Here is a 23993-nt window from a genome sequence, read left to right as displayed (position 1 = left end):
CCAGACGAGACCGAGACGAGACCAAGACGAGACCGAGACAAGACCAAGATTAGACCAGAGGAGAAAAAAGGTAAAACGAAGTGAAAGTTAGGACTAAATCAGAATAATAAACCGGTACTTAAACCTGGGCAAGACCAGGACTAGAACAGGGCTAAACCAACACTACATAAGGACTTAACTGGGCTAAACCAGACTTTGCTTGTACCAAACCGGGATTAGGGGACAAGAACTAAACCAGGGCCAAACAAGGACTAGTCCAGGACCAAACCAGGGCCAAACAAGGACTAAACCAGGGGCAAACAAGGACTAGTCCAGGACCAAACCAGGGCCAAACAAGGACTCAACCAGGGGCAAACAAGGATAAGTCCAGGACCAAACCAGTGCCAAACAAGGACTAAACCAGGGCCAAACAAGGACTAATCCAGGACCAAACCAGGGCCAAACAAGGACTAATCCAGGACCAAACCAGGGCCAAACAAGGACTAAACAAGGCCCAAACAAGGACTAAACCAGGGCCAAACAAGGACTAGTCCAGGACCAAACCAGGGCCAAACAAGGACTAAACAAGGACTAAACCAGGGCCAAACAAGGACTAAACCAGGGCCAAACAAGGACTAAACCAGGGCCAAACAAGGACTAGTCCAGGACCAAACCAGGGCCAAACAAGGACTAAACCAGGGCCAAACAAGGACTAGTCCAGGACCAAACAAGGACCAAACCAGGGCCAAACAAGGACTAAACCAGGGCCAAACAAGGACTAAACCAGGGCCAAACAAGGACTAATCCAGGATCAAACCAGGGCCAAACAAGGACTAATCCAAGGCCAAACCAGGACTAAACCAGGACCAAACAAGGACTAAACCAGGGCCAAACAGGACTAAACCACGGCCAAACCAGGACTAAACCAGGGCCAAACCAGGACTAGAACAGGTCTAATTCCGCCTCAAAGTAAATCAGACTGAACCTCCACCACACCAGGCCTCGGCCGGTACAGTGGAGCTCATTATTTGTGTTTACGGCGCTGGTCGCTGGAGCCTGGCGCTGGGGCCTGGCGCTAGAGCCCGGCGTTGGCGAGTTTAGCACAAACACGGCGTAATCATCGCGGCCCTCTCCTTCGCGCTGCTGCCACTCCGATGCCAGCCGCCGCACTGAAGCCGAGCAGAGCCGCGAGACAGACGGGCGCGCACGCCACAGCCATCATTAAAAACACACGTCTGCTGCGCCCGGTCGCCATGGTAACTGTCGGCTCACTTCCTGTCCGCTGTAGCGTGCCGCACTTTTGGACAGATCCTTGTCAAGGGCTGTGCGCGTGTTTTGCAGCGGGAGGAGGGTTTGAGATTCATTTTTTAAGAGGCGCTAATGAGATCGATAAACGGTTGGTGCGCGGCGTTGAGCCTTCGCGCCATCGACCAGACAGTGGCCGGTCTGAACCTCGCTTGAGTAGTGCTCCAGTCACCTGTGTGTGGCTGGTGTGACAGGATAAATAGATAGAATAAAAACTGCTTCAGTGTAATACGTTTTAATTGTTATTTATGTTTGTAGGAGTCATTTTGCACGGTTAAAGGGGATCAAGAAAGTATCAATCAGTCAATTGAAGGGATGGATGCCTTAATCTGGACTAGACTGGATTACACCACGTGTCAATCAAGAAATCATCCACCAAAATCAAGGAATAATTGTGATTTTAACAAGTTCAATCAAAGGATATCGTCAACTAACTACTAAGTACAAACTTAGGGCGTGGTCGACAAAGGATATGAACTGAAGCAACCGGAGAAGTGAAAATGTGCAAACACCGGGACTTGAACCAGCGACCCAGTGGATTAGAGGCTGTCAACTCTACACTGGCACTGGGACTCTTGGGGCTGTTGGTTTCAAGTTCTCGCTCGCCTTGATAACGTTTTAACTGGCGTAAGATGTGAAGAACACGCAGCGTAAACATGTAAAACCTTTGAAAGGAGTGAAATATAACAAAAGCAGTTTAAATATGGTCATGGAAAGAGTTAAGCGTGAGCGAGAGGCACCATTTGCTGGTTATTTAGGCAAACTGCGGAATAATGTATCCTGTAGAGGGAGCTATTTCATCAAAGTCAATGTCAAAGTCTGTTTAACTTGATTCATTGCTTTAAAAAAAAGAGTTACGGCTGTGAAAAGTACAATCCATGACGGCACAATCAGTCCAAAAGTGACGGTAAAGACCCTTCATTGAACGTGTAAAGAAACGTTCAAGAAGTGATAGAACCAAATCATCTCCAGAGCTACGACTTTGGACAGTTCACTCTAAAACATGGGTCACGTTTCCTTGGACACCAACCTATTTTTCGCCTGTGCACAATAGTCGGACACACCCAAATGGCATCGCTTACATGTGAGTGTGATGCATCATTAGAAAGTTTAGGCCTTCTTGTTTCTGCAGATGTGCAGATGAACACTGTCAGGGCTTCAGAACTCACACTACAGAAGCCCAAACATACAAAATACATCCTTGTTTTAGTCTTGCTTGTATATTGTCAGTTTGTAAAGGTCCTGAGCATGACATACTTCATTGTGTGCATATGCTGTTCACTGTACATGATGTTTATCTTGTTGACAACCACTGTGTAAAGTTTCAGATCTTTAGGAACAGGCATTTTGGTGCTGTTGACCTTTTTGTATCAGAAAATATATTCAGAACAAGTTATCCCAAAAATGTGCCAACTGTGCCAAACTGTTTTGCTACAATTTTAGCTCCTCTATTATGATAAAAAATACAAGGTGGATATTGTTCTTCTGTGGATTATTACGGACAGAATGATACAGCTACGGATTGAACCCTGTTGAGTCTGTCAGAACTGGACTACAGGTAAGAAATGTGTAAAGTTTTAACACGAACTATTGGTAATTGCTTCTTGGAGCATATTATTCAATGCAAATCAATGACATATTCGTTTTGTTGAGAAAATAATCGTTAAAATGATGTATAGCTTGCTGGTATTGACAATGAAAATAAGAGCAATGCAATAGAACGTCTAAACGCGGGCTTGCGGACGGTATAGCGTTAACAGAGGTAGAAAAGTGCCACATCTACTTTCTTCATCTCTTCTTTGAACATTTCCCGGACCAGGTAGAAAAAATACAGCAATATAGTTCAACTCCTCTGCTGACTTTTGTGTCCAATAAGATCCACTCGGACAAAAGCCGTGTGCGTTTGTGTGCGTTTGTGTGCGCTCGTGTGCGTCCCGAGGCAGCGGAGTGCGAGCGTGGAGGATGCAAATGCAGACAGTGGGAGAATTAGTCACCCAGAATGGAGATGGTGGGGCGCGCTGACGAGATGCAGATATGTAAAATATTCATGCGCCTCTTTGCATGGCGAGTGCCGAGTGCATACGTGTACGTCTGTGTGTGTGTGTGTGTGTGTACTGGGGGGGTGTCATGCAGAAAAGGAGGGGCCGCGGTGTGGAAGCGTACTCGAAGATGCTTAAATGACACAACAAAGATGAGCAGCTGACAGTTGGCTGCCGATCCTTCAGGAGCATTGTTTACATCCAGACAGGCGCTGCGGGCACACCCTCATCAGCGCTGTCTCTGCTCCATCAGCGCCGGAGCTTTGTCTGCAGCGCCGAGCCGAGACTGGGGTGACATGTGGGGCAAACGCGGGCCCGCAAACTCGGCTCCCACAAATATACAAGCCCACGTTTGCTAATGCGAGTGTGTGTGTGTGTGTGTGTGTGTAAGCGGGCGAGCGGAGTATGCAACGCACTCTGTGTCGGGGATCTGTGGGTGAATTCGGAGTAATTATGAAAACGTTTGAGGAGTAACTGCGTGCAACCACTTTTCTACTTTAACAATGTCGTTAAGGACAAGTATGATGCATTATTTGTACCGTTATTAGCCTTTAAACACGCTCTTGAGAACCTTTAGTTTGGCCTCTCATGATTAAGAATGAAAAAACTCATACATTTGGATCTAATCAAATCAAATCAAATCAATTTATTTTTGTAAGGCCCAAAATCACAACAACAGTTGCCTCTGAGGGTTTCTGCCGTTTCCCCCGGGACTAACTGAGTTTCCGCACCATCTACTGGCTGCAGAGGGGATTACACATGGATAAACATTTCCGTGCTGGTTAAGTTGGCCTGTTTACTTCCTTGTACTGATCGTGATTTGACGGAGAAAAGCTCAGGACGAGTCTGGAGATGATATGTGGAATTAGAAACAGCAGAAGATTCTCAGAGCCAAAGTCAAAATACGATTATTGTAACAGTCGAATAGTCACGATTATTCTGAATAATCCTTTACGGCACAGTAATAACAGGGCAATATGATGGTAGTAACATGGTAATAATTACTCAAGGAAACGAGTTATATGAATAATCCTAAACACAGAACGTAATTTAAGTGTGAAGTGCAGGAATTAACAAGGCAAGTATTTCTCAAAATATGGAAACAAGGCAGAAAAACTCATTATCTCTTTTTAATGTTTTTACTTTGCGGTACAGAAGCCGTAGTAGCGACTTGTTTGGATAAGCGCTTACTTCCACACAAAGCATCCACCTTCTAGAGGCCCATTGCTTTTTGGAGAGACTTCCAAACCCGGCGTTCAAAAAGAAAAGAAAATAACATGTATTTTTCACTTGAAGTTATAAAACGTGGACTACTGAAGCAGAGGTGTTTCAAAGTATCTTAAACAGCCAGGATAAAGTATAATGTCTCCTTCAAAAGTCCATCGTATTTCGAGATATTTTCAAGAGTTTTCCAGCAGCTCCCAAACACGCGGCGCTCGCTCAGTCTGTGCAGTTAAACCAGGACAGCTGTAATTAATGCAGGCTTGATGTTTACTGTGATGGATTACACAACTTCCACAAGTCTGCGGCGAGGCTTCCATTCTGTTTGAACAAATGGAAACAAATGAACGTCTGAGACACTGGAATAAATGCATGACAAGTAGAATTCCACAGCACGACGGGCTCAAGAGCGATCGACATTCAGCAACAGCAAAACTGCACAAACGAGTTATTGGTTTGCAGAGCTGTGGACTTTTTAGGACTACGACTCGGGACTCGACTTGGACTTGAAGGCCAGTGACTTGCACTAGTTTAGACCTGGTTTGGTCTTAGATCTCGTTCATGTTTGATTCTGGGTTAGTCCTGGTTCAGGCCTGGTTGGTCCTAGTTCTGGTTCAGAACTGAATGGGTAAATTGGTGGTAAAGCCATTTTGCATGTTCTATCACAAAAATCTAATCTATCAGTAGCTATCTTATTGTATTAACTCTGGAAAACTAAGTTGAATAGCCCTGGTTTAGAATAAGGAATGGGTACAAGGTATTTAATAATGTCTCGTAAAAACTCGTCAACTAATCAATTAATACAAAAAAGCCCTGACACTAACCTTAACCCTAACTCTAGTAAATGATTATTTTGTTTGTCAATGATGAATAAATATGTTTGAATGCTTTGTATCCATGTTATGTTCTTATCTGCTTTACTGTTTCTGTTTATTTGGATGCTTTAAAGGTTATTGAAATATTCTGTTAAATTAAATTAAATTAACATGAAAAGGACCAAACACCAGTCGTTAGCTGTTGGTTTTTGTTTTATTCGTCATTACTTTGATTACAAATGCCCAGAGAAGATAAGATCTGAACTAAATGTCCTCCAGGTGACGCTAAAGTGCCACTTCAGCACTTCATTTGAGTAAATTTACAGATATTTTCACACAAACTTCTACACTTCTTGTCATTTTGAAGTCTGTGTACTGTTCAGAGAGTGTTTCAATACTCGATTTATGCAGTTATTTGTCTGTCTAAAGGAGCGTGTTTGTAAAAAGTTCCAGAGAAAAGTGCAGTGTCTTTGGCGTGATGTTGTGTCCTTGGCGACTGGTATATAACATTAAAGGCGTACGTTGCCAGCTGCCGTTACAAACACTGTGTCTGCACTTTCAACATAAACACAGGAAACAATGGCACATTTAGTGACTTTCAAACACAACGGAAAAGTCAATGAACGGCTCCAGCGACTCATTGTTTAAGCCCACTGCCTTTCTTTATTATAGAGAGCTCCATTGTCTTCATCTTCATCTAAACTAAAGCGTGAGTTAAATCTGTGTTTACAGTTAAGCAGATCACAAAGGGCAGGAAAAGAATTAAAGTGGGAGGAACAAATTCAACAAAAACTTTATAGAATGATGTCGTATTTCATAACATGTACATTTTAATGTAATGTAAATATCACATATCAGGGCAGATTAAACAATGAAACATCATCGGTCTGAAAAACACAAACAAACAGACCGACAGGAACAGGAAACGGTCAAAAGGAGAACTGTCCAGGACCCGGGACTAAACCGGGTCTAAACCAGGCCTAAACCAGGTCTAAACCAAGACTAAACCAGGTCTAAACCAGGAGTAAACCGGGTCTAAACCAGGCATATACCAGGCCTAAACCAGGCCTAAACCAGGACTAAACCAGGACTAAACCAGGACTAAACCGGGTCTAAACCAGGAGTAAACCGGGTCTAAACCAGGCCTATACCAGGCCTAAACCAGGCCTAAACCAGGTCTAAACCAGGTCTAAACCAGGTCTAAACCAAGACTAAACTAGGACTAAACTAGGACTAAACCAGGACTAAACCAGGTCTAAACCTGAACTAAAGCAGGACAATACCAGGACCAAACCAGGACCGAACCAGGAGTGAACCAGGACTAAACCAGGTCTAAACCAGGACTAAACCAGGCCTAAGCCAGGCCTAAACCAGGTCTAAACCAGAATTAAAACAGGACTAAACCAGGACCGAACCAGGAGCGAACTAGGAGTGAACCAGGTTGAAACCAGATCTAAACCAGGTCCAAACCAGGCCTAAACCAGGCCTAAGCCAGGCCTAAAACAGGTCTAAACCTGAACAAAAGCAGGACAAAACCAGGACCAAACCAGGACCAAACTAGGAGTGAGCTAGGTCTGAGCTAGGTCTAAACCAGGTCTAAACCAGGACTAAACCAGGCCTAAGCCAGGCCTAAAACAGGTCTAAACCAGGTCTAAACCAGAACTAAAGCAGGACTAAACCAGGACTAAACCAGGACCAAACAAGGAGTGAACCAGGTCTAAACCAGGTCTAAACTAGGTCTGAACCAGGTCTAAATCAGGTCTAGATCAGGTCTAAATCAAGACTAAACCAGGACTAAAGCAGGTCCAAACCAGAACTAAACCAGATCTAAACCAGGAGTAAACCAGGCCTAAACCAGGCCTAAACCAGGTCTAAACCAGAACTAAAGCAGGACTAAACCAGGACCAAACCAGGTCCAAACCAGGTCTAAACCAGGCCTAAACCAGGTCTAAACCAGGCCTAAACTAGGTCTAAACCAGGACCGAACCAGGACGAAACAAGGAGTGAACCAGGTCTAAACCAGGTCTAAACTAGGTCTAAACCAGGCCTAAACCAGGCCTAAACCAGGTTTAAACCAGGTCTAAACCAAGACTAAACCAGGACTAAAGCAGGTCTAAACAAGAACTAAACCAGGTCTAAACCAGGTCTAAACCAGAATTAAAGCAGGACTAAACCAGGACCGAACCAGGAGCAAACTAGGAGTGAACCAGGTCTAAACCAGGTCTAAATCAGGTCTAAATCAGGTCTAAACCAGGACTAAAGCAGGTCTAAACCAGGTCTAAACCAAGACTAAACTAGGACTAAACTAGGACTAAACCAGGTCTAAACCTGAACTAAAGCAGGACAATACCAGGACCAAACCAGGACCGAACCAGGAGTGAACCAGGACTAAACCAGGTCTAAACCAGGACTAAACCAGGCCTAAGCCAGGCCTAAACCAGGTCTAAACCAGAATTAAAGCAGGACTAAACCAGGACCGAACCAGGAGCGAACTAGGAGTGAACCAGGTTGAAACCAGGTCTAAACCAGGTCCAAACCAGGCCTAAACCAGGCCTAAATCAGGTCTACCCTGAACAAAAGCAGGACAAAACCAGGACCAAACCAGGACCGAACCAGGACCAAACTAGGAGTGAGCTAGGTCTGAGCTAGGTCTAAACCAGGTCTAAACCAGGACTAAACCAGGCCTAAGCCAGGCCTAAACCAGGTCTAAACCAGGTCTAAACCAGAACTAAAGCAGGACTAAACCAGGACTAAACCAGGACCGAACCAGGACCGAACCAGGACCGAACCAGGACCGAACCAGGTCTAAACCAGGTCTAAACCAGGTCTAAACCAGGCCTAAACCAGGTCTAAACCAGAACTAAAGCAGGACTAAACCAGGACCAAACAAGGAGTGAACCAGGCCTAAACCAGGAGTAAACCAGGTCTAAACCAGGTCTAAACCAGGTCTAAACCAGGTCTAAACCAGGTCTAAACCAGGTCTAAACCAAGACTAAACTAGGACTAAACTAGGACTAAACCAGGACTAAACCAGGTCTAAACCTGAACTAAAGCAGGACAATACCAGGACCAAACCAGGACCGAACCAGGAGTGAACCAGGACTAAACCAGGTCTAAACCAGGACTAAACCAGGCCTAAGCCAGGCCTAAACCAGGTCTAAACCAGAATTAAAACAGGACTAAACCAGGACCGAACCAGGAGCGAACTAGGAGTGAACCAGGTTGAAACCAGGTCTAAACCAGGTCCAAACCAGGCCTAAACCAGGCCTAAATCAGGTCTAAACCTGAACAAAAGCAGGACAAAACCAGGACCAAACCAGGACCGAACCAGGACCAAACTAGGAGTGAGCTAGGTCTGAGCTAGGTCTAAACCAGGTCTAAACCAGGACTAAACCAGGCCTAAGCCAGGCCTAAAACAGGTCTAAACCAGGTCTAAACCAGAACTAAAGCAGGACTAAACCAGGACTAAACCAGGACTAAACCAGGACCAAACAAGGAGTGAACCAGGTCTAAACCAGGTCTAAACTAGGTCTGAACCAGGTCTAAATCAGGTCTAAATCAGGTCTAAATCAAGACTAAACCAGGACTAAAGCAGGTCCAAACCAGAACTAAACCAGATCTAAACCAGGAGTAAACCAGGCCTAACCCAGGCCTAAACCAGGCCTAAACCAGGTCTAAACCAGAACTAAAGCAGGACTAAACCAGGACTGAACCAGGACCAAACCAGGTCCAAACCAGGTCTAAACCAGGCCTAAACCAGGTCTAAACCAGGCCTAAACCAGGTCTAAACCAGGACCGAACCAGGACCAAACAAGGAGTGAACAAGGTCTAAACCAGGTCTAAACTAGGTCTAAACCAGGCCTAAACCAGGCCTAAACCAGGTTTAAACCAGGTCTAAACCAAGACTAAACCAGGACTAAAGCAGGTCTAAACAAGAACTAAACCAGGTCTAAACCAGGTCTAAACCAGAATTAAAGCAGGACTAAACCAGGACCGAACCAGGAGCAAACTAGGAGTGAACCAGGTCTAAACCAGGTCTAAACCAGAATTAAAGCAGGACTAAACCAGGACCGAACCAGGAGCAAACTAGGAGTGAACCAGGTCTAAACCAGGTCTAAACCAGGTCTAAACCAGGACTAAAGCAGGTCTAAACCAGGTCTAAACCAAGACTAAACTAGGACTAAACTAGGACTAAACCAGGTCTAAACCTGAACTAAAGCAGGACAATACCAGGACCAAACCAGGACCGAACCAGGAGTGAACCAGGACTAAACCAGGTCTAAACCAGGACTAAACCAGGCCTAAGCCAGGCCTAAACCAGGTCTAAACCAGAATTAAAGCAGGACTAAACCAGGACCGAACCAGGAGCGAACTAGGAGTGAACCAGGTTGAAACCAGGTCTAAACCAGGTCTAAACCAGGTCCAAACCAGGCCTAAACCAGGCCTAAATCAGGTCTACCCTGAACAAAAGCAGGACAAAACCAGGACCGAACCAGGACCGAACCAGGACCAAACTAGGAGTGAGCTAGGTCTGAGCTAGGTCTAAACCAGGTCTAAACCAGGACTAAACCAGGCCTAAACCAGGCCTAAGCCAGGCCTAAACCAGGTCTAAACCAGGTCTAAACCAGAACTAAAGCAGGACTAAACCAGGACTAAACCAGGACCGAACCAGGACCGAACCAGGACCGAACCAGGACCGAACCAGGTCTAAACCAGGTCTAAACCAGGTCTAAACCAGGCCTAAACCAGGTCTAAACCAGAACTAAAGCAGGACTAAACCAGGACCAAACAAGGAGTGAACCAGGTCTAAACCAGGTCTACCCCAGGTCTAAACTAGGTCTGAACCAGGCCTAAACCAGGCCTAAACCAGGTCTAAATCAGGTCTAAATCAGGTCTAAACCAAGACTAAACCAGGACTAAAGCAGGTCTAAACCAGAACTAAACCAGATCTAAACCAGGAGTAAACCAGGCCTAACCCAGGCCTAAACCAGGCCTAACCCAGGTCTAAACCAGGTCTAAATCAGGACCAAACCAGGTCTAAACCAGGCCTAAACCAGGCCTAAACCAGGTCTAAACCAGGTCTGATAGATAGAGATAGAGGCAGAATATTTTTTTTTTATCTTTTTAATCGTTTGCGTAGTCAATTAATCGAAACAAACCGTTAGATGTAGCTCCAAACTGAACCTGGCGTTACCCTGGGAATAAGGTGAATTATAAATTAACCATAATCGCCCACGACTCACTAGCAAAACGGAGTTACGCCACTGAAGCGGGGCTAATATTTGTTGATCTCCAGTCCGTATCCAAGTGCGTAATCCGGCGTGTCTCATGACGTTAAACCGAGGACGACGGGCAAATGCCACCCGCGCGACGCCACGTTCACGGAGCGATCAGCGCCAATCAGGCCCGGGCAGCGCCGCGACCGCAGCCCGACTCTGTTACACGGGCGAGTTAGCCGTTAGCCTCGGTCTCCGGGGCAACACGACACGGCCTCGGCTCCGCATGCCTCTCGTGCCGGCGTTTCATTTACGAGAACGATCCGGAGTCTTTGCCCTTTTGATCACGACGTTAAGATCATAACCGCGGCGGGCTCGGCTTACGCATCAGAAGAGGAGAAACTTTATTAGTCGACGGGCATCAAAATCAAGGGCGCTGAGAGAATGCCGGCCGTCGACATACTCTAAATCATAAACAGATCATTCCAGAAGCTTTGTGGAGGATTTAAGAGAATAAACAGGAACCCAAACGGATAAAATGTATGAGGAAAATGAGGGAATTCACATTAAACACACTTTCCTATTAATATTCTCCTTATTAATGCTTGTTAGTATGATGTTTTTGTACATTATTTAAGATACTAACAGACTTTTGGTCATGAGGGTGTGGTTAAGGGCTTGTACACTTTAATTAGCATTAATAAAGCATGAATAAAGACTTAATTATTAAGAATGACTCAGCTTCTTAGTAACTGCTTAATCAATACCTTATGTGCAAATGAAGGCGTTCAGTTACTAGACCTCAGTTATTCTTAACAGTTTGTTCATGCTTTATTAAGGCTAATTAAAGTGTAGCTACAATAATGTTACACAACAATGTCTTAAAATGATGAGATAAAAAGCTCATGGACAGTAAAGTGTGAGTAAATGTCTAATTAGAAGCAGAACAAAGACATTAGACATTAATAAGGGATGAATAAATGTGAATTAACGTGGTTTGTTCAATTGAAAACAAACATGGAGGCTTTTGAACAAAGGAAAAGGGGGGAAACAAAGAGTGAAGAACTTACCGTATTTTCCGGACTATAAGTCGCACCATTTTTCATAGTTTTGGCCGGGGTGCGACCTATACATAGATTTATACTTATATACTTATACTTCTGTGATATTATTTGTTATTTTCACACTTGCAACCGCATTTCATGCGTTTTTTTATATATATTATTTATATATATAATGCATTTTTTGGCTGGTGCGACTTATAGTCCGGAAAATACGGTAACTACGTTCATTTGAAGTGAGACAAGTTTGAAGTTCGAAATGATACTATGACGTGAAGTAGCCCAAACACACTATAATAAATATGCAAATATATAGTGTTAGATTAGATTAGTCACAGTAAATGTCTATAAACATCCAAGAACGCTAACGGGCTAAATGCTACCGCGATGTTAGCGCCGCCTGCTGTTATTTTTACATCTGCTTAGTTATATAATACACATAATTTGACAGGAAACGGATCAGAAGAGCAAAAAAGAGCGACGGGAGCATTTCAGTCTGGAGGAAGTTGTTACCGAACTCCATGACGATAACACTCTTCTTCTCAGCTCAACTCACCTTTAGGAAAGAGTGAGGTGTAGACATTCTAGCAGGTGTTAGACCTTTGCCTGGTTGTGCGTTCAGAGCTGGAATATGGTCAGAGTTAAACCGCAAACCCTCTGGTTACGAGGCGTCGGCTCTACCACCTGCCACCGTCACCGTGCGCTAACTTAAAGTGCCCCCTACAGGTCGGACCACTCACTGACCGAAAATACAGTTAAAGATAAATATGTTTCAAGTTTTGCTAAAAAATAAAATTTAAATGAAAATGCTATCACAGAATAGCACACTTTTAGTTGCACTTCCTGTTTGTAATTGATGACATCACAATAGGAAATTACCCAGCAAACACTGGCCTGGTGACATTTTTTTTATTTGACAAATAAAAATACATGAGAGAGACTTTATTTTGTTGAATTAATGTTTAGAGAGTCAAAAAAGTTGTTTTGACTTTGAGTGGAATGAGTGTGATGTCACTTCCTGTCATTTTCTACGGATTTTTCATCGTTTTCTCCACAAATACCTGCTCGATTGGCGTAAAACTATCATTCATATGTACGACAGGTACAAACACACCAAATAAAGTCAAAATGAGATGATGGTACAAACCTGTCGCGGGCACTTTAAATCGTGCAGACGGCGACAGAAGTGGCAGAAGGAGCTAGTTATCGCCACCTCACACTGACTCTGGAGCCATTAACAGCTCTTACTGGGGTTAAAATCTAAAGTCTGTGCTCGAAACAACTGTCTGGCCTCCCCGCCGCGCCTTCCAGCCGTATCAAGGTGACAAAATACCCCCCTTTTTTCATCCCTTTGACGGCTCCTTGATTGAATTCGGCGATTGAAGCTAGAACTCACCTCCTCGGAGTAGTGATCGGCTGGGAGCGGGGGGTAGTCGCACTGCTCGATCTTCTTGCACAGGGAGTACAGATTCATCTTGTCGCCGTAGAAAGGACTCTGCAGGGCGGCCATCTGAAGCACAAAGAAAGAGGACACGGGCGGCGGTCAGGACTCAAGACGGCGAGGGGGAGATCTAACTACGGCCCACGCGACGGCACAGCCCGGAGTCGAAAGTTTGAGAACTGTCGGAGAAAGAAGTTGTGCGCGCTTCGTTAAAATGTTAAACATGAGCGTTTATTGGGTTTTGACAATTCTCTTTTAAAAGCTGAAGGTACATTCACTAAAAATGAGTTGTAATAAAGCAAAAATGTCCAGGTGAAATCCAGATAAAAGTCCGATTCATTTTGTTTGTGGCTTTGGAGAACAAACTGAGCCTGATGCTCCAGAATAATGGATTTGACTACTTTTTCTCACAATACAATACGAAGTTTGCGTTTAAGGCCAATTACAGCCGCATATCCAAAAGTCTCGAGCAAACTTTTTATGTTTACTTCCACCGCAAAGTAACTAGAACTTGTCCAGAAATGTGACTTTGAGAAAATGTGGCCAAACAAATGGTTGAATTATGGATTGTTTTTGGTTTGTTTTGCACCGGTGAAAGTGAAGAGCCGAGAGAGAGTGGAGAGTGCGAGCAAACAAGACGAGCACATTTACCAGTCCAGTGGAGCAGCAAGGAAATGCTGCTGCTCTCTGGAAACAAAACACAGCAACCGCAGCAACCAGAGCAACCAGAGCAACCAGAGCAACCAGAGCAACCACGGCAACCGCAGCAACCAGAGCAACCAGAACAACCGCAGCAACCGCGGCAACCAGAGCAACCGCAGCAACCACGGCAACCAGAGCAACCGCAGCAACCGCAGCAACCGCAGCAACCACGGCACCATTAAAGGGAGAGGAGCTCGACAACCGGCCTGGGTGCCACTGCTCCAGACTGAAGCGGGCCCCGGTGCCACTGAAGCGGGCCCTGGTGCCACTGGTGTCACTGCTCCAGACTGAAGCGGGCCCCGGTGCCACTGAAGCGGGCCCTGGTGCCACTGGTGTCACTGCTCCAGACTGAAGTGGGCCCTGGTGCCACTGAAGCGGGCCCTGGTAATAAAATCTTTTTCCGCTCAATAGTATGAACAAAATGAACGTTTATCTCCTCGTGACGCAAAATGCAAACGACAATATCTTCACGACAACTATTTTAATATGATCCTGTGACAGTGAATCTCCAGATTTGGCAAGTTTTGAGTCAATCTCAGGTTGAAGCGCTCTAACTATGACCAGTGTCGGTAAAGCGAATACCACATTATGACACTCTAAAATGTCATATTACTACTATTAGGAGCATGGAAAGACACTACATGTCCCGGTTTAGAATTGACAGGTGATTTCCCGGTTTGTACGTCGGGGTCTCGGCTAAACCGTAAGTGACGTTCCATTACGCTTAAAAACCCACACGCCCTCTCTTCCCGCCGAGCCATTAGACGCCGCGTGCGATTCCTGCTGCGTGGACGTTATTCCTTCGCCTGCAGCGGTGAAAACGGCCCGTGCTGGCAGAGCGGGCGCGGGCTGGCAGGGGCTTGTAGGTGGCTGGTCCTGTCTCCTCTCGCTCAAAGACGTATCAGACATCGGTGTTGGGCCGCGGACACTTTGACAGCTCGTCTCTGTCGGAGCGAGCGCGGGACGAATGACAGCGGCAGCCTCGGCGTGGACAAGTCCTGCCACATGTGTCATTTAGCAAGATTTACAACAGTCTCCAGGCCGTTTTTACTTTTCAGGGGGTACGAGGAGGGCACCCGGGCTCAATATTTCAATCTTGGCATTAAAAACAAAAGATAAAAATGGTGGAAATGTGAAAAAGGGGAGAAAGCAACGTTAAAACATGATTAAAAGCGTAAAAAGTCAGTCAGTAAAAGGCAATACAGGGCCAGAAAACACATGTGGATGAGCGATACTGCCACAGAGGATAACTATGAGGTCATGAGGTATTTAGCCGTAGTGAATAAATGTAGCCCTAGGCAACGTGACTGTATTTCAAATAAAGCCGTATTTACATTGAGAACGAGTCCAGTGATTGGTTTATGTTTAGTTTAATCAATATTCGTAATTATTCAGGTCACGATATAATGGTAAGAACAAAAACATAATAATCGTGACAATTTTAGAAGCAAAATTAAGTCGTTTTTGTTTAATATAAAGTAAAAAAAAAATATTTAAATGTACCGTAAAATTTTGAATATTGAGCGCACCTGAATATAAGCCGCACACACTAAATTTACTAAGAAAAACAAAAGAAAAAGGTGCGTATATAGGCCGCACCCGTCTATGAGGCGTCTGAGTTGTAACATTAGATCTTTAGACAGAAAGATCGTACAATCCACGTAAGACTCGCAAGGATTGTGATGGAACACGCAGCATTTTGAAGTTTAACATACAAAGAACACTTTTGTCTGTCCTTGATTTACCCGTGTCTGTCCGTCTCCACGTCTGGCTCTGCTCCTGAGCTTGAGAGATACATAGCTTCCTGCTAAGAGCGCCCCTAGAGGCCATTAGCCTGTTACAAATCTATAAATTAGACGCATCGTTCTATAGGCCGCAGGGTTCAAAGAGTGTGAAAACATTAGCAGCTTGTAGTCCAAATTTTCAGGCAAATAACTTGTTTATTTGGCTGTTTTTGTCACATTTAACTTTGTCTTTGATAATATAACTTTTGTTCAGCTGGTCACACAAACAAACAGTCACATGTCAGACAACGAGACAGAAAAAAGTTAAATACTTCACCGTTGTTTGATCACAGTCTCAGTAATTGCCAATAATCGTTAAATCGTGAGTTTTTTTTTCCTGACAATAATCGTGACACTCTAGTTCATGTCATTAAAAAAAGCGTAGAAGTAGACCAGATTTCTACCTGCGATGCCACAAATGTGATCCAAGGTGATTTCTGAGGCTCAGAGAAGACGACCTCATAAACAGGATGAACGAAACACGCAAGAAAGATCATCACAAACATACACGTAGTCTTGCCTTGGTTAGCGTACCTTTGCGCAGGTCAAAATCTGACACTGAACACTGAATCACCATGAGCGCTGGAATCAAACTGGGAACCTTCTCGGTGTGAGGCGACGGTGCCGTTTCACCTCAACACGCGAGCAAACACGGGGAAACTTTCAACACAACTATCAGCATGAAATATTCCTTTAAATAAAGAGCTTTAAGTAGAAACTTCCTTCTGCCTCTGCGTCACGGGCCCCCAAGTCGCCCAAAGGTAAGCTAAAGGGCGAAGTGTCATTCAGACTATATTTGGGCGCGTGTTTTAATACACTTGCTGCTAAATTAACTGTGTTTGTCACTTAAAATGAGAAAAACCAACAGACTTATACTCTGGAAAATACTCTGGAAAATACGGGTATATAATGATATTAACTAACAATAGTCTTGGGAAATCTACGGCATATCACTTTTTAATAGTATTTAGTTGTAAGGAATCCCAGACAAACGGCACATTATTATTAACACTGTAATTAAAAACAAAAATTACAGTTCGAAAAAGGGCCTGACGTATGGATTTTTAGAGCTGATATCAATGTCAAGAGACTGATTAATGTTTGTTTCGTTTCAAACAGTGTAATTCAACATGAACTGCGTTAACCTGTTACCATCCACCTATTTCGCCCTGTGCACAATGGTTGGACCCAAATGGCATTGCTTATTAAAAGAGGATGTTACGTTCCACATGTGAGTGTGATGCATCATTAGAAAGCTTAGGCCTTCTAGTTTCTGCAGATGTGCAGATGAACACTGTCAGGGCTTCAGAACTTACACTGCAGAAGCCCAAATATAAACAAAACATCCTTTTTTAGTCTTGCCTGAATATTGTCAATTTGTGATGGTCCTGAGCATGACATACTTCATTGTGTGCTTATGCTGTTCACTGTACATGATGTTTATCTTGTTGTTGACAACAACTGTGTAAAGTTTCAGATCTCTAGGAACAGGCATTTTGGTGCTGTTGACCTTTTTGTATCAAAAAGTATATTCGGAACAAGTGATCCAAATATGTGCCAACTGTGCCAAACTGTTTTATTACAATTTTAGCTCCTCTATGATCATAAAACATACATTTTGATGTTTTGTAGGCCACTAATACCTATTATAACTGCTAAAAACAATATATGTGAAAATGTGTAAATATGAGTTTACCCATGAATTTCCCATATAGACGTTAAAAAAAAAAAAAAATTATAATATTTTTATTTTATTTTTGTATAATAATAAATATATCTAACAAAATGCACGTCCAAAAGGCTAATAAAATCAGAAAACGTTATGCGCAAAATCCTGCCGAGAAATCTGGCTCTTTACAGCCTTCCCGGAGCCTTACGCACGATAATACAGAAGATTCTGTGTCAATAAGCCCTTTGTCCCACCCACCTTTCTAAAGCTATTCTTATTGGCTAGAATAATATGTCAATCAAAGTCTGCTACGTCACTAGCATGCGGCGCTATTTAGATGTAAACAGAGGAATCCATGTGCGTCGCAAGCGGCGCATTTTTTTTTTTTTTGCGGAGGCTGTAGCAAACAAACCCGTTTCTCCGGCGAGAAACGAAGAAAAGTTTGTTTACTTGACAATATCTCGAAATCGGATAACTTCAGAAAAAATACAAGTGGATATTGTTTTTCAATGATTCCTTACGGACAGACTGAGTACAAGGATGTACAGAATTAAAGCTGTTTTGTCCGTCATAAATAGCAAACAGGTAGGACATGCGTTTGTAAAAGTTGACTTTCTCACAAACTATTGGCAATTGCTTCTTGGGGCATATTATTCAATGTAAATCAATGACATATTTATTTTGTTGAAAAAATAAGCTTTCAAATGATGTATGGCTTGCTGGTATTGACCACGGAAATAAAAGTGATGATGTAAGAGAATATTTGAGATATAGAAAATGCTCGCCGGCGGACAGGTGGGTGGTAACAGGTTTGACTCACATAAAAATGGCTAATTAATAAGCGTGTTGCGCGGTTATTTTATTACTCGGTCAATTTATACGTCAGTAACTCTCACACACACACACACACACACACACACACAAATAGTAATTCAGCTCAAAGAGAAAAGGAGAATAGATATTGTACACTTATTTGTTTGCGTATAAATCCAAACAATAGGTAAAGACACATTACCTGTTACCATATGCAGTACTGTAGTGTATATTATGCTTGTAGTACACACAGAGTTGTTGTTTAGTTTGGTCCGAACATACTTTAAACATGTGAAAATCCTAAACTGTGACCCACATATTGTCTCTGAGTTGTTGTGTTTGGGACAGGCCAGCGAGTCGGTGTGCAGAGAAACACTACAAACCACACTCAGACAGACGTCCAGAGGGAAAGAGTGAGAAACAGAGAGGATAGGTGAGGAGAGAGGAGAGAGGAGGAGAGAGGGGGAGAAAGAGAGTGCGTGGCAGCTGCACACTCCGGGAGCCAAAGGGTTAAACAAGAGCCGCTTGTATTTTCATGCATCTTCTGCTTTTGACACATGAAAAATGTCAACTGTCCTGTTTGTATTTGGGAGTTTTTGCACTATTCATCTGCTTCATTAGGGCCTGCTGCTCCTGCCCTGACAGCTGCCGGCCCCCACGCTCCTTCTCTCACACGCACACACATGAAAACACAAACACACACAAGCACGCTCTCACAAACACACACAGGCTCATGTGGTTTGCGAGGACGATCCTGAGCCCGCTGTACAATTGCACTGCAGCTTGAACTTGACCTGTCTGAGGCCAGCTCTGTGTGTATCACTTATTAGGCCCGAGTGCCACAAGCTGGCGAGAGGCCTATTAATCTCGTAAGGCCGTGCGAAGCACGGCTGCGAAAGTGCGCACGTAGTGCGCACGAAATCGAGCGCGAAGCGCTCGCCCAGTTCCAAACACTCACTAACGCACTCCTTCACTCATGCACGCCCCGTGCATACTAATTAGTAGTAGGAAAATGGAACATTAGCGTTGTAACGTCATAAGGCGCTGGTACAGCTGGCAGCCCGGTGTAAACGCTCTCTCTTCTTTCTCACACTTATTGTGCTTTATCTCCTATACTTTGTAAATATAGTTAGTATATTTTTTCTATTTTACTGTACGATAGGGACACGCGCTGGAATAGTTTTTTAATTCAACTGTTTTTGACTTTTTTCGGCAGGATTTGAGCGTTTTTCGTTGCGTTCGTTGTGTTGTTGTGACGTGAGCTAGCTCCGAGCGAGCCCACCAGCCCCCCCCCGCGCCCTCCTGCCGCGCTAAAGTACGGCGTGTCGTCGGTACACGTTTATATACACGTTTATATGAAAGAGGAACTTCACGAACGATCGGGACACGCACTGGAATCGCTTTAAATTAACTTGTTTTGACTTTATTCGGCTGGATTGAGTGTTTTCATCGTGTCGTTGCGATGTGTCTTGGCTCTGAGTCCCCCGGCTCCGGCCCCGCCCCCCGGCTCCGGCCCCGCCCCCGGCCCCGCCCCCGGCCCCGCCCCCCGGCTCCGGCCCCGCCCGGCGCCGTACCGCGTTCACACAAAGGAGGAACTCATGAAACTGCGGAGAACAGTCGTCTTACCCGGAGATCGTCACGTTATCCCGTCGCAATACTGACCTAACCTAATACTGATGTGCAATTCTGTCATATGTGCAATTGCCACCGACAAAAGTCAAAATACATTGCGCCTATGGGAGACGCCCCGAGGTCAACTTTGTCGTAAAGCTACGAAATTCGGAACACGCATTCCTCTTGTGAGGACAAAAAACAAATATTATTGTGGCCACGCTCCCAGACTTACCCTATGGCCGCCATCTTCCTTTGAAAATGAAAACACGCTGTGTTAGCCATATTTTTCACGTCAAACTTTGACGAACTCCTCCTAGGGCGTTTTGCCCACCAACTTCAAAATCGGCGGACGTCCTCTGAACAAGTGGGGCATCTAAAGTTATCCAATTTTTTCAGATACCTCTTACGGTCTGTGTGCGGCGCAGCCGCAAAGTTGGACAACTTATTTTGGGATATTGCAGATCTAAAAATTGTTCCCATTTGATCAAAACAGGTCCGATTAGGACCAAATTTGAATCAGTTGTTCAACTTTCTAGTTTGGACCAGTTTATGATGACAAAATTGAAATGGGCGCGATAGCGCCCCCTACAGAGTGACCTTTAAATTAACATTGAAGGTCAAAAATTAGTTTTACCAAAATTTTCTAAACTTTACCCAAAATTCTATTTTGGCGTCCCGATCAAAAAAGCCAATCAGACAAATGCCTTAATTTTTACGGCGTAGTCGTAGCGATGACATAAACCTCCCATGTTATCCCTATGGGAAAACCGCTAAATCTCTCGAATATCCACATTTTTCTGTTTCACACTTTAACGAACTCCTCCTAGTGCGTTTTGCCCACCGACCTCAAAATCGGTGTACGTCCTCTAGACAAGTGGTGCATCTAAAGTTATCCAAATTTTAAGGATAGCTTTTACGGTCTCTGTGCAACGGAGCCGCAAACGTTTCCCAGAATTCTGACTATTTGGCCTTCAGAGTGGCCTATAAACAATAGAGTTTTTCCAAATGACATGATATTTTGAACAAAATTCTAATTTGCCATCCTGATCATAAAAGTATGAGGGCCAAAGTCATATTTTGTACGGCGTAACCGTAGCGATGACAGAAACATCCCATGTTGTCCTTATGGGAAAATCGTAGAATCGCTCAAGTCACCACATTTTTACGCTTCACACTTTAACAAACTCCTCCTAGGGCGATTGTCCGATCAAACTCATATTTGGAGAATATCATCTACACAAGCGGGGCATCAAAACTTATCCATATTTTGATTCTAAGTGCTACCGTCTCTGTGTGGCGGACCCGCAAATATATGTCAGAAATGGGAAAACAGCGAAATCTCTAAAATGACCACATTTTTACGCTTCACACTTTAACAAACTCCTCCTAGGCCGATTGCCCGATCAAGCTCATATTTGGGGGAAATCATCTACACAAGCGGAGCATCAAAAGTTAGTCATATTTTGATTTTAAGTGGTACGGTCTCTGTGCCGTGGAGCTGCAAATATACTGTCACAAATGGGAAAACGCCAAATCTTTGAAATGTTCACATTTACGCTTCACACTTTAACAAACTTCTCCGTGGGCAATAGCCCGATCAAGCTTTACTTTGGGAAATATCATCTACACAAGGGCGGCATCAAAAGTTATCCATATTTTTATTCCAAGTGCTACGGTCTCTGTGCGGCGGAGCAGCAAATTTGACTGACACTTGTGTTCATTTGCACTGGATTGGCCATGTCCAATGTGTCGCCGTCTGTCAAGTTCTTTTTTAATTCAACACACAATAAGGGCGCCATCTTTATCAAGTCGAAAGCGCAGAGTCGGAAGGCCGGCGGCCCGCGAGGGCCGTTGGATGCCGCTTGCGGCTTTAATTATTATTATTTTTCTTGTTCTTCATCGCTTTGAACTCTAATTTGACCCCCTGAACATGCACAAAAACTCACCAAACTTTGCCCAAAATTCAGAATCGGCGAAAAATTTTGTTTTTTCTGGGCCATTTTTCTTTTCGTTAAAAAATGGCGCGACTGCGCCACCGACAAAAGTCAAAATACATTGCGCCTATGGGAGTCGCCCCGAGGTCAACTTTGTCGTAGAGCTACGAAATTCGGAACACGCATTCCTCTTGTGAGGAAAAAAAACAAATATCATTGTGGCCACGCCCCCAGACTTACCCTATGGCCGCCATCTTCCTTTGAAAATGAAAACACGCTATGTTAGCCATTTTGTTCACGTCAAACTTTGACGAACTCCTCCTAGGGCGTTTTGCCCACTGACTTCAAAATCGGCGTACGTCCTCTGGACAAGTGGGGCATCTAAAGTTATCCAAATTTTTGGTATACCTTTTACGGTCTACGTGCGGCGCAGCCACAAAGTTGGACAACTTATTTTGGGATATTGCTAATCTAAAAATTGCTCCCATTTGATCAAAACAAGTCCGATTTGGACCAAATTTGAATCAGTTGTTAAACTATCCAGTTTGGACCAGTTTAGGGTGACAAAATTGAAATGGCCGCGATGGCGCCCCCTACAGAGTGACCTTTGAATTAACATTGAAGGTCAAAAATTAGTTTTCCCAAAATGTTCTAAACTTTACCCAAAATTCTATTTGGCCATCCCGATCAAAAAAGCCAATGAGACAAATGCCTTAATTTTTGCGGCGTAGTCGTAGCGATGACAGAAACCTCCCATGTTATCCCTATGGGAAAACTGCAAAATCTCTCAAGTTACCACATTTTTATGTTTTACACTTTAACAAACTCCTCCTAGTGCGTTTTGCCCACCAACTTCTAAATCAGTGTACGTCCTCTAGACAAGTGGGGCATCTAAAGTTATCCAAATTTTAAGGATAACTTTTACGGTTTCTGTGCGACGGAGCCGCAAACGTTTCCCAGAATTCTGAATATTTGGCCTTCAGAGTGGCCTATAAACAATAGAGTTTTTCCAAATGACATGATATTTTGAAGCCGCTTGCGGCTTTAATTAGGCCCGAGCCCCAGCAGGGCGGAGGGCCTATTGCTCCCGCAACGCTGCCGAAGGCAGCGTTGCAACTGTCTTACCAAACATGCGGGCGCAGCCCGCATGTTTGGTGCCCCGTCGCCCCTGGCAAGTACAGTGAACTAGCCCATGCCGAAGGCATGGATCATGCATACTTACTCCTGCTATGACAGAAATAGTCAACAATTAGTGAATGGGCGTAGCCCATTCACTAATTGTTGACAACAGCAGCGCGAAGCGCTGCATTCCTCCAAAAACCCTCCTGGCATCGTCCCGTACGCGAGAATCCATGCCGCAGGCATGGGCCATGCTTGTATCTGCTCAAATCAATGGAAGTCTATGGGGAGTGGGCGGGGCATCTCGACGGAATAGGGACTGACGAGCGCGTAAGCGCTCGTAATGATGATTCCACCCCATGGCGGCATCGGGAAGGCTTAGAGCTTTCAAACGATGTATAATTTGTTGTTATAGTGAAAACGGCTATATTGTTTTTGCTAAAAATATTATTATTATTAGGCCCGAGCGCCACAAGCTGGCGAGAGGCCTATTAATCTCGTAAGGCCGTGCGAAGCACGGCTGCGAAAGTGCGCACGTAGTGCGCACGAAATCGAGCGCGAAGCGCTCGCCCAGTTCCAAACACTCACTAACGCACTCCTCCACTCATGCACGCCCCGTGCATACTAATTAGTTGTAGGAAAATGGAACATTACCGTTGTAAACGGGCGAAGCCCATGCAAAAGTTCGCACTAAACGAGCACTTTACATTGGGATGACGACCGCGAAGCGGTCGTCATCCCCATATAAAGCACTCATTTGCGCTAAGTAGCTCACGAATACGTTCCCCATCTCTTGCATGTTCCGTGCATATAAGCATGTAATGCAAAAATTGAACATTATTACTGTATAGAGGGCCAAAAACACAAAGTGGGCGGAGCCCACTCAAAATTATCGAAAGTACCCGTCAGTGACCAGGGACCCACACCATGAGGTAGGAAAGCGCGAGCGCTTTCCGAAAATGTATAGTTTATGATATTTGAAAAATGGGAAACATTGTTTTCGCATCGGAATATTATTCTTTCTTTCTTTCTTTCTTTCTTTCTTCTTCTTCTCGGGACCAACCCCCCTATTTTTCACCCAGTGAACATTGACGAAAAGTCACAAAAATTTGCACACCTCTAAAAATCGTGCCTCTCTACATTCTGGCTATTTCCCTTTTCTAAAATAAAAAAAATTGGCGCGTCAGCGCCACCAAATGTACCAAAAATGCATTGAGAGATGGGAAATGACCCAAAAAAAATCTGATCGTAGAATCATGAAATTTGGCGCAGAGGTAGATG

At 44.3% G+C, this 23993-nt stretch overlaps 1 protein-coding gene across 1 annotated transcript in view; it reads right to left on the bottom strand.

Moving 5' to 3' along the window:
• The window catches only part of nek7 (NIMA-related kinase 7), a 179640-nt gene that overhangs the window by 4940 nt on the left and 150707 nt on the right, over window positions 1-23993 (bottom strand). The window contains exon 9 of the mRNA XM_072438124.1: window positions 13033-13146. Coding sequence (XP_072294225.1) covers window positions 13033-13146 — 114 coding nt within the window. The remainder of the gene's footprint in view (window positions 1-13032; window positions 13147-23993) is intronic.

Source organism: Eucyclogobius newberryi, unplaced genomic scaffold, assembly GCF_026437365.1.
Source record: "Eucyclogobius newberryi isolate DKJ021-1_F unplaced genomic scaffold, fEucNew1.0.hap1 SCAF_9, whole genome shotgun sequence".
NCBI classification, from domain to species: domain Eukaryota; kingdom Metazoa; phylum Chordata; class Actinopteri; order Gobiiformes; family Gobiidae; genus Eucyclogobius; species Eucyclogobius newberryi.
This window is presented reverse-complemented; position numbering and strand designations above follow the sequence as displayed.